Here is an 11,680-nt window from a genome sequence, read left to right as displayed (position 1 = left end):
GATCTAGGGTTTATCTAATATGTTTTGTCTTTCGACGGTGGTGGTGGTGCTGGTAGTGGTGCTAACGGTGGTGCTGGCAGTGGAAGAGGATCGGTGGCGGCAGTGGTGGCGATGTGGTGGTGCTGGCGGAAGAAGAAGGAGAAGAGGAGATCTGTGTTGAAAGAAAAAAAAAAGTTAGACAAGAAGAAGAAGAAGAAGAAAAAAAAAGTATGAGGTTAGCCAATTAAAGGGTAATATTGTCTTTTGAACTACTGTTTTAACAACGTTATCAATTTGAAATACGGTTGATAGAATCTTTCAAAAGTAAGGGAGGGCATTATCATTATTCAAAACTTGGGTATCGGATTGATATTTTGGATACTTCGAGGGGAGGGGGATGATATTTCCCCTTATATAAATTATACTGAGAATTGATTTCGAAGTTTTTTGGCTGTTCGATCGCAATCACATATTCTCTTGATCAACGTACATGATGAATTGAGGATTAGTAACATTAAAGTACATACCCTATAATTCATTATGAGATATTAGAAAAGTGAAAGGGCTTATGTGTAATGAAAGAGTTTATTGGACACATGGCATTATATGAGAGAACAAAATATTTATGATTAAATATCTTTATATCTTATGGCAAGAGATATTATGAGAATATCTTATGAACCATAATTTAGAAAGACCGTATCTCTTTTGAGATTCTACGTCTTCAACTTTAGTAGCAAATTGGAGTTGCAAAATTAGAAGATCCACAAAACACTAAAATGGAAGATTGAGCCAAGAACAAGATGGAAAGGGATTTCTTGAGATCCAAGGATTTTCAAAATTATAAAAAGGGAGAGGGAGGAGCCTCTCCACGATTTTGGCAGTGCTTTCTTCCCCTCCTACGAATTTCTCTCTCTCCCCTCTCTTGTAGTGGTGTGTGTGAGACTTGAGTTTGAGAACTCATGAGGCTTTGGTGATTTTTATGTTCTTCTAAAAGTTGTAAGGATTAAACAAGCATTCAAGTGTTGAACAAGTTTTCAATCTCCATATTTGCATAAGTTGGAAGACTTATTATCTATAGAAGAAGCTGTGCTTGTGACTCTAACGTAACCATGAATTTTATTTTTAAAATTGTTTCTTCCCTACTTTTGATCATGAACTCCATGTTCTTAGAATAAAATTGTTATTTTTCCAATAAGAGAATGCATGTCTTGATTTGATCATAATATGATTGATATGAAAAAGAAAGAAAAATAAAATAATTATATTTTTTCCTTCATACTTAAAAAAAAAAAGAGGGTTCTAAAGCTATGGCCTGCGTAGGGTAAGCAGGCAGCATAAGCTGGTTGTGTCCATACGCAGGCAGCATACGCTGCCAACGAGTGGAATGCAAGCAGCATATGCTACCAGCATATCCTACGTAGGCAGCAGATTTATCAATACACGCCGCCAGTGTGGGGTACACTAGCGGGCCCCGAAAAAAAAGTTTTTTTTTTTTTTTAATTTTCCTTTTTAAAATGGAAAATTTTTATAGGTATTTTATTGGACTTCTTAGTTCAATTTTTTTTTTTGGGATGCACTCACACTTAAATGGTTAAGTCAGTGATTTGCATTCACCCAATTTTGCTCCTTATTGATAGCCTCTTTGGTATCACTTTTCATTTTCATTTTTTCATGTGTTTGGTATCACTTTTGAAACTTGTTTTTAATTAAAATAATTGAAAACACCCCCCAAAATGATAATGGATTCCATTATGGATTATGGCCAAAAACAATTTTCTTTCATTTTTTCGCTAGTTTAATGAGCATGTGCTTATAACACCCAAGTATGAGGGGGGTAAAATAGGCATTTACTTTATTTTTAGAAATACAAACCCCTTTCTTCTTCTTCTTCCTACAATGAGCCTTACCCTAATGCGAGGCAGCGAGGGTCGACTTCAACTCATCAACGGACGATCATCTACGCCCTGTAAGTTGTTGGTTCCAAAATTCTTTTTCTCTCTCTTTAGCGGCATTTGATCATCTAATCTAAAACCCTAGAGAGATATTGCTTGATTTCTCTGATTTTATACAAATAAAGCACAGAGACATTGTTTTTGCAGGGAATATATCTCTTGTCAAGGGTTACAATCTCTTTGATTTGGGCTTAAGAAGGTAATCGTTTTCCATTTTCTTCTTTTAGTTATCCATTCACTGCTGGGTGTGTTCATGTGATTTGGGAGATAACTAGTTAGTGGATGAGTTACAATTTTGTGAGGGATAAATCTTGCCCCGATTTCCTGCCTGCTGAACAAGTCTCCAAGTTCGTGTTGTTCTCCATTCTCTCTCTCTCTCTGTGTGCGTGTGCGTGTGTTAAGCAGAGAATCTGAAAGCTTTCTTCATTTCTCATTCAGTACCAGTAAAGCTCACATCTTGTCTTTCTTTGGCTCTCAGATAACTGAATTTTAGAGAGGGAGGGCGCTTCCATGGCCGCAAGGGCTTCCAGGAATTTTTTCAGGGAGGCTTTGTACAGGAAAGCAAATTTTAAAGCTTTTGGTGGCTCCAGACATTCGAGTTCGGTAGCTGAAACTGCTCCAAAGATCCCTTAGTCTTCTAATTCTATCTATCGTTAATGTAAAGGAGATCTGTGGAATGAGATGAGAACCGCTATAGTGGTGGTGATTGTGCATTACACGGAGGCGGACGTTGGCGTGACGGCATGGCGAAAGCAAACAAAAGAAACTCTCATGAATAGTTTGACTTTCATGATCCTCACTATACTCGTGTCTAGTTTGATCACCCCATGAATCTTTCAGTCTCTGTTGTACTCATCATCTGATCCCCCTTGTACTCGTGTACAAGTTAATCATTGACTTTTCTGATCCTCACTATACCCATGTGTAGTTAGGTCACCCCATGAATCTATCAGTCTCCGTTGCACTCATATTCAGATTGATCCATCATCTAATCCTCCTTATACTCATATACCGGCTAACACATGATCAAAACTGGTCGAGCGATGCCATGTCAACCTCAAAACATCAAATTCGATCATGCGATGCCACCTCATCCTCAAAAGATCAAATCCAGTTGAGTGATGCCATCTCATCCTCAAAGGATCAAATCCAATCGAGCGATGCCGTCTCATCCTCCAAAGATCAAATTCGATCAAGCGATGCGGTCTCATCCTCAATAGATCAAATCCGGTCAAGCGATGCCGTCTCATCCTCAAAAGGTCAAATTTGGTCGAGCGATGCCGTCTCATCCTCAAAAGATCAAATCCGGTTGAGCAATGTTGTCTCATCCTCAAATGGTCGCACATAGCTTTTCTAAATTCCGCTATAGTCGCGTATAGGCCGATCTCTGCTATACTTGCGTATAGTTCAACCTCCCGTGATCTCCTGATTTTCGCTATACTCGCATATAGTCCGACCCCCCGTGGTCCCTTGATTTCTGCCATAGTCACGTATAGTTTGACCTCCCATGGTCTTCTGATTTCTACTATTCTCACGTATAGTACAACCTCCCTTGGTCTCCTGATTTCTGCTATACTCGCGTATTATTTGACCCCCTATGGTCTCCTGATTTCTACTATACTAGCGTATAGTCTGATCCCTCGTGGCCCCTGATTTTTGCTATACTCGCGTATAGTCTGATCCCTCATGGCCCCTGATTTTTGCTATACTCGCATATAGTCTGATCCCTCGTGGCCCCTGATTTTTGCTATACTCGCATATAGTCTGATTTCCCGTGGTCTCCTGATTTCCGCTATACTCGTGTATAGTTCGACCTCCCGTGGTCTCCTAATCTCCATTGTACTTACGTATAGTCCGACCTCCCGTGGTCCTCTGATCTCCGCTATATTCGTGTATAGTCCGATCTCCTGTGGTCTTCTGATCTCTATGGTACTCGCGTATGGCTTGATCACTCGTTGATCCCATCTTTCTGGTCGAATGACATCATTTCATCCTCCTGTAGCATTTGGTAAAAGGGTCTTGTAAATCGTTTTTTAGGGATATGGGGGGTGATATGGCTCATATGCGGGGGTAAGGGTCCTTAGGGGCCGTCGTCAATCACCCGTGTCCAATTATCATCATTGCCGGGGGTGGTGACAAAATTCAGCGTCTACAGTTTATCCATCTTTGGCCGAGGCCTGTGGCAATAGCCAAGGGGCGAAGACAAAAGACTGTTTGATTTTGTCACCAGGAGCAGACATGAGATCAGACCGTTAGATGCGGCAGCTGCCAGGTGTCGATATCTCCACCAAGCACTGCCACATTGCCACACTTTAGGAATTGGAGAGGATAATAATCCAGGAAATAGTGTCGCATGTCGGCATCTCCACTTAGCATTGATGTGTTTTTTTTGTTTTTTGGTGAAGTCCACTTAGCATTGTTGAGCTTTAGGGAATTGGAGAGGATAATTTTCTCCTACACAATGGTCAGTTCTCAAATTACGGAAACACCCTTAAGGGGCTGTTTGTCTTTCATGATTGTACAACATGTACGGGCAGGTAAGGATCTCTGTACACTACTGTTAAATGAGGTTTTTGTTTTTTCAGAGTCAGTTATGTGTACAGTGTACTGTGTCCTCCTCTGGGTCACCATCATTTTTGAGTTGACAATGATATTCATCATTTCGATCACTCATCGTCCCGCTGGCCTTATTCCTTTACTTTGCTGTGAAATCAGAGCCGTCGTATTCGAAGTCAGCCAATCATTGTCTTTCATTTCACACGTCACCTTTAACCCTCTTTAATAAATAAAAAAATCCCTTCCTTTACATTACTTACTATCTCATCAATGGTCTAATTATCAAATAACGTTCTAATCATTTCTGTCTTTTTTCGAAATTCAAACTTCCGTTATCTCGAGAAATAGGGGATTTTAACAACAGCAAACAATTAAATTACTAATTAAATTGTGGATTATTTAAAATGAATGATGATGGAGGATAGTTTGGTAATTCAAATTCCTGAAAGCGAACCCTAACCAGACCGGCCGACCAAGTAGTAAAGTTAACCATAGTAGGGTCAACATACTGGTTAACCTGAGACGACTCTGAGTCATTGAAATCGATGAGGAAAGAGAGAGAGAATCAGTGAATCAGACAGAGAAAGAAAGAGTATTTAATGAAGAGCGACGCGAAGCGAAACCAAGAAGTTTGCTTTTGGAATTTATTAGGGGTATCGAAGAGAACGATAGGATCCGAAACCCTATAAAAATGGCGAGAGATGAAATGCCATCATCTCTCTCTTTCTCTTCCTCGTTTCAAGTGAGATAAAAAGAACGGACTCTTATGAGCACAGTTTCGGTTTTAAATTCTGAGATTTACTGAAATTGGAAAGACCTGCGTTTCAAAGTTAGGTGAGTTTAAGTCCCCATTTCTTCTTCTTCTTCTTCACTTCTCTTTTATATATGCTTTTCTATGCGTTTTGATGGAAATTCAAAACCAAAACCTGTATCTCTCAAACTTAGATGAGTTTAAGTCCCCTTTTCTCTTAGTCTTACAGATCAACAGATCAGGGGATCTAGGTCTCCCTCAATTTACTCACAGTCGTAGACTTTGCTGAAGTTGCAGAGAGAAGTTAAAAATCCATGCAGCCTTGCAGCAGAGAAATGCAAGGGATGACTTCCATAACGGCAAGCTTGAATCCGTCTCAAATCCCAGTTCCAGAGCTTCAGAACGGTCAACAGCAGCGGATCCCAAACCCTCTGATGCATCAGGTTCAGGGCTCTCACTATGAACACCCTTCTCAGGATGATTTCCTCGAGCAAATGCTGTCTAATATCCCTTCCTGGCCTGAGCTCCCTGGGAACAAATCCTCTTGGGACCTTAACCCTCAAAACCCTAACGCCACCGCCGCGGCCACCAGTAACGGTGGCAACCAGAAGCTCTTCAACATCCCAATCGGCGGTTCGACTAACAAGCCTTCAGAGGACCAGTCGGGTTCGCAGACCGAAAATCTTCACTACTCTTTCGACGAGTCGACTATGCTGGCGTCTCGGTTGAGACAGCATCAGATAAGCGGTAATTCTCCGACTGGCAAATCGATGATGCTTCAGCAACATCTGCTCCTCTCGAGAGGCGTAGGTGGCGGTGGCTTGACTAGATCGCCGACCGCAGCTCCCGGCGGCGAGCACGGTCTTCTTCCGCTTCCATTAACCCTAGGAAGTGCTGATTCCTCAGATTCTCGACTCATTCTTGATCGATCTCGCGAAGATGTTGTCGACGGTTCCTTCAAATCTCCCGTTAGTCCATCAAATCAAAAAATTAAATATTCGCTTGAATTTAAATCAAAGAATTTTGTGATTAAATTTCGTTTTAATTTTCAGACTGGGGAGGGTTCAGTTCAAGCTCTATACAATGGCTTCACCGGATCTCTGGCTCGGACGGTTCAAACAGGGAACCAACAGCATTTCCACCATCCTCAGGTGGTTATTTCTTCGTCTTGTTCATTTACAATTTGGTTTAATTTGTGGTAAAATTTTACAGATTTCATCAATGTTTCTCATTCTTTGGTTGTAATTGTAATTGCATCAGAGCGGTTCCATTTCGAACCAAAGCTACGGTGCTCCATCGACTGGGATGAATCAAGCTGCCCCGGCTTCAGGTGGTCAGGCTCAACCAAGGCAGAGGGTTAGGGCTAGGAGAGGTCAGGCCACTGATCCTCACAGCATCGCTGAAAGAGTAAGCTAATCGATCCTCCCCTTTTCCATTCTCTCTAGACTCTCTCTCTGAACATTTACGAAAATATAGAACTATAAATTATGTAAATGTTTATTATTGTTTATTGAATAGAAAATGGAGGCAAGCAGAAAAGTGGGGGCGTTCTGGGATTCTGGGCGGTTTTGTTAATTGTTATTCTTGGGTTCTTCTATTCTTCTAGATTTCTATTCCTTTTCTATTGATGAAATTGTTTCCTTTTGACAGTTGCGGAGGGAAAGAATTGCAGAAAGAATGAAGTCTCTGCAAGAACTTGTACCCAATGCCAACAAGGTCTCTGTCTCTCTCTAACCCTCTTTGTGTTTTCCTTTCTGAACAAAATTTCGAACAAAATTGGTTTAAGGAGAAATTTTGGGAAACAGAGAAAAAGAAAAGGGTTTACTGTTTAAAAATTTAAATAATATACATTCTTGGGCAGGGGATATAGGGGTGTTAAATGGTCCGGTTACGGTTAAATGGTTCGGTTCAGTTCAATTTTGACTGCTTGAGGGTAGAAACTATAACTCGACTGTTTAGTAGTCTCATAATCAAAACCTGGACCGTTTGGTAAACGGTTTCGATTAAACGGTTTTCAAATGATTTCAGTTAAATGGTTCTATACGATTTTACACAGTTTTGGTTAAACGGTTCTAGACATATTTTCTACTTTATTAATTAATATTAGTTATTAGTTAATATTTATTACTTATTACTTATTAAGTTATTAGTTTTTTTTTTGAAAAAAGGAAATCATTAATGAAAAAACATGACTGCTTAGTAGTTGTTACTTGTTAATTTTGACTTTTTGTTTATAAGAAATTTTTTTTAAAAGTTTTTAAACGGTTAGGCAGTTTGATTATAATCGATTTTAATTGGATTACACTATTTGAAATCGTTGGATTAATCAACCAAAATTGAATCAAACCGATTAAATAAACGGTGTTATTTCAAAAACTATAACTAGACTATTTAACTAAACGGTTTGTTGATTTCGATTTAAACAGTTCGATTCAGTTTCGATAAATGATTTCGGTTTAGTTTTGACACCCTTAGGGGGATAGGAAACCCGAGAAATGATAAACCTACAAAAATACCCTTTTAATAAATGAACAAGTCTTTCTATATTTCATGGTGATCTGATGACTTCTGAAAGGCATTGAGGAGAGGAACGAGAGGAGGGTTATATTGTCATTTAACGTCAATCCATTGACTTATCTTTGATCCTAATTATCAGCTTTTTTTTTGGGGGGTTAATATTTAATGGGAAAAGAAGCCCCTATTACAAAAGAAAAGGGTAAAAAAGGTGCATTTATTCTTAGTTGACACCGGGGGAAAGATGGGGCAATGTGTCGATTCTGAAAGGTAGAGACGTCTCTATGGCTATTTTCTATTTCTTTATGATCTCATCGGTCTTTTGACTGACGTTTCTGTTCTTCTAATAATGGTGGTGGAGTGACAGACCGACAAGGCTTCCATGCTTGACGAGATCATCGACTATGTTAAATTCCTGCAGCTCCAAGTCAAGGCAATTATCTTCAAACCTTCTTTTAATCCATTATCTATCTCTGATTCTCTCTTCATATGTGGTTGCGCTTGTGTAATTAGTTCAGAAAACGAATTCTCTCCAACAAATTTGTTTCTTTGATTCGGATTTATGGGATTCTCTGAGTTTGATTCCAATTTTCTTCCTCAGGTTCTGAGCATGAGCAGATTGGGCGGTGCAGCAGCGGTTGCTCCCCTGGTGGCCGATATGTCCTCAGATGTAAGTTCCAACAATTATAATAACTATTACACCAACAACAACAACAACAACAACAACAACGAAGAAGAATAAGAAACAAAGAATTAAACTTCTAATTTCTTTAAAAAAAAAATGGAATATAATTATCATCAGAAAGGGACACAAATGGAGTTTTGTTGGTGGTAGTGGTATTTGTGGTGATGGTGTTATAGGACTTTAGACTACGAGAACATTATTTTAAGTTTGAAAGTTAGAAAAGGAATGGAAAAAAATTCAAAACGACAACGAGATTGTCTGCACGCGTGCCTGATTAATTTCTTGATTCCAAATATACCCCTACACCCCGAGATGATCCGTCCTGTCCTATCTTGTCCTTTTATTTTTGTTTTGTTGCTCTCCACTTTTCTTTTAAGTATTTTCACTTACATACGTACACATTCTTTCCTTCCAGGCCAGTGGAGGAGGAATTGGTGGTGGACTTGGACGGAGCAGTAACGGTAATCAAACGGCACCATCATCAAACGACAGCATATCTGTAACGGAGCATCAGGTGGCGAAGCTGATGGAAGAAGACATGGGGTCCGCTATGCAATACCTGCAAGGGAAGGGTCTTTGCCTCATGCCCATCTCTCTCGCCACAGCCATTTCCACTGCCTCTTGTCACTCTAGAAACCCTCCGAGTGGCTCATCCACTCCACACCCCCATCCCAACAACAACAATCCTCTAGTGTCCTCTAATGCTGACGGCCCTCCGTCACCGAGCATGTCGGTGTTGACTGTCCAGTCAGCCAGCATGGGTAACGGCGGCTTTGACACGTCCGTCAAAGACGCCACGTCTGTGTCCAAGCCGTGACGGAAGAATATGAACGAAAAAGAGAAAAGAGACGCCAAGGCAGTCAAGTCTAGGGGAATAAGGAGGTCTCTTTCTATCTTGGTGTTTGACGCCATATTTGCTTAGACTTGGCTAGAGCTAACTACACCATCAGCCAACCAATAGCCGAACCGAAACCAGCATCTTTGTCACGTCTTATTTTTGTATCATTTTTCCTTTTCTATATCATTCTCTGGGTAAGGGAGAGGCTGCGGTGAATCTTGGATTCCCAGGTAGCAAAATGTGGAGAATGGCCATCTACGAAATGAAAGTTAGGCCGAGATGATCTAAAACGATGGCGAGAATCAGACCGGGAACTGGAAGCCCTCGTCGTCATAGAGGATCAGAGCCTGAGAAGAAACAGACAACGAAATCAGGGAGGCAGGTAACACAGCAAAACAGTGAGTAAAAACAACAAAGGGACGCTCCAAAACAGCGAGCAAAACCCTAAAACCACGTTGTCACCCACAATGGGATGGCAAACCACGCACACAGGCCGCCACAGAAAGCACAGCTCCACCAGCAAGGCGTCACCACTGGTGACAAAACAGGCGAACCAAAATAGGAAGCAGAGAAACGAAGGGGGAAGCAGCCACAGGCACCAAAGAAGAAACACCACCAAAAAAAGGAAAGAAAAGGGGGGAGAAATGGACGAACGCAAAAGGGACAGTAAGACTTAAAAGGAGAGACAACCACTGAGTCAGCCGTACACTGTCACTGCCAATACCCCTCGCCGTCCTAGGTAAGTGAGGGGAGGGGAAGAGAAGAAGGCACGCGAATCGAAAATTTACTTACCAATAAGGAAGGAAAAAACTTAGTGGGAGTAAGGAAAGGAACAGCCTATGGGTACACAACGCATGCGACTTGCGAGAGCCAACTTCACCACAATTGGAAGCATTTGGTATTAGGGTTACTCGTCTCTTGCTTTTTTGCTTTTGCTTTTGAAGCCTTTCTCCTTTGTTTTGAACTGGGCCACTATTTCTTGTGCCCTCCAAGTGTTTGCCCTTGGATCACAATAAACAGTGTGGCCTCTTTCTTGCCTCCTTGCTTTCTTCTAGTCTCTCATTTTCTTGGCCATTAGCCCTTGGTCTACTTGGTAGCTTGCCCAGTCTTGACCTACTTAGCGTTGCTTACTCTTGATCTTGATCATGTCCGCGGTCCCAGCCACGAGCTTGTCGCTTCCTTGCGTCCGTGTCGCCTAGCGCCCTTCTTTGCCTGTCTCATGCCTCACGCCCGTCAATCTCGTGGTCTCGCGCCTGTCAACGTCATCCGCGCCCGTCCGGTGCTTATCTGCACCCATTTGCACCCATTTTCGCCTATCCGTGCCGCCCGCGCCCACGCCTGTTGGCGCCCATTGGGGATCGTCTGCTCCCGTTCGTGCCTTCCGCGCCTGTCGGCATCCCTTGGCGATCATCCGCACCCGTCTCCGTTATCTGCGTTCGGCGGTGTCGTCCGCGCCCATCCGTGCTATACGCCCATTGGCGCCCATTGGGGGTCTTCTGTACCCATTCGTGCCTTCCGCGCCTATCGACGCCCCTTGGCGATCGTCCGGGCCTGTCTGTGCTCCACTCTCATTGGCGTCGTCCACTCCAGTCCGTGCTTTACGCTTGTCTGTGGTCCGCGCCCATTGGCGTCGTCGCACCCGTCTGTGCTCCGTGCCCATTGGAGTCGTCTGCGCCCGTTCGTGCTTTGCGCCTGTCTGTGGTCCACGCCCATTGGCGTCGTCGCTCCCATCTGTGCTCCGTACCCATTGGCGTTGTCCGAGCCCGTTCGTGCCTTCCGCGCCTGTTAGCATCCCTTGGCGATCGTCCACGCTCGTCTGGGTTATCTGCGCCATTGGGGGTCGTCAGCGCTCGTCCGTGCCTTCTGCGCCAGTCGGTACCCCTTGGCAATCGACTACACCCGTCTGTGGTCCACGCCCATTGGCGTCGTTTGCACCCATTGGGGTCGTTCACAGCCATCCGTGCTTCGCGCCCATTGGGGATCGTCCAAGCCCTTCCATGCCTTCCGCGCCAATTGGTGTTGTCTGCGCCTGTCCGTGCTCGTTCACGACCGTTGGCACCCATCCGTGCCTATTGGCGCCTGTTGGTGTTGTTCACCCTCTCTAGTACGTCTCATAGAATATATTTGTTTTTTTTTTTTTTTATGGTACCTTTCCTTTTGAGTCCGTTTGTTGGTCGTTGCAGCTCGCTTTCCACTCTCCTGGGTCGGCGGCTTGACGTTTGGGGGAGTACCGCCCAAGTAAGTAGCCTTCCTCGCCCTTGTTCATGTCGTCTAGCGAATCTGACTCCGCCACTGTTGTGATGGGGTCTACGAATGGGCCTTCTTCAAGGTCATTTTCTTCTGTGGATACTCTCCCCCCATTGCCTTCTCCCGGAGCTATTGCCAGCAATGAGGAGGAGGGA

General features: G+C 43.0%; 1 protein-coding gene across 3 annotated transcripts; it reads left to right on the top strand.

Moving 5' to 3' along the window:
• The first annotated feature begins 5,149 nt into the window (after nucleotides 1–5,149).
• Nucleotides 5,150–9,275, top strand: LOC122646672 (bHLH transcription factor RHL1-like). Of its 3 annotated transcripts, none has more exons than XM_043840263.1 (8): nucleotides 5,150–5,322; nucleotides 5,532–6,209; nucleotides 6,303–6,392; nucleotides 6,502–6,648; nucleotides 6,892–6,957; nucleotides 8,123–8,188; nucleotides 8,357–8,425; nucleotides 8,856–9,275. In XM_043840263.1, exons 2-8 carry the CDS (start codon nucleotides 5,556–5,558, stop codon nucleotides 9,255–9,257), a joined length of 1,494 nt encoding a protein of 497 aa, XP_043696198.1. In that variant the 5' UTR covers nucleotides 5,150–5,322; nucleotides 5,532–5,555; the 3' UTR covers nucleotides 9,258–9,275. The 3 variants fall into 3 exon arrangements, with proteins under 3 accessions (XP_043696198.1, XP_043696196.1, XP_043696197.1); XM_043840261.1 differs by having other exon boundaries at nucleotides 5,152–5,322; nucleotides 6,294–6,392; XM_043840262.1 differs by having other exon boundaries at nucleotides 5,152–5,326; nucleotides 5,523–6,209; nucleotides 6,294–6,392.
• The last annotated feature ends 2,405 nt before the right edge of the window (nucleotides 9,276–11,680 follow it).

The sequence above is a fragment of the Telopea speciosissima genome, chromosome 11 (genome assembly GCF_018873765.1).
Source record: "Telopea speciosissima isolate NSW1024214 ecotype Mountain lineage chromosome 11, Tspe_v1, whole genome shotgun sequence".
Taxonomy (NCBI): domain Eukaryota; kingdom Viridiplantae; phylum Streptophyta; class Magnoliopsida; order Proteales; family Proteaceae; genus Telopea; species Telopea speciosissima.
This window is presented reverse-complemented; position numbering and strand designations above follow the sequence as displayed.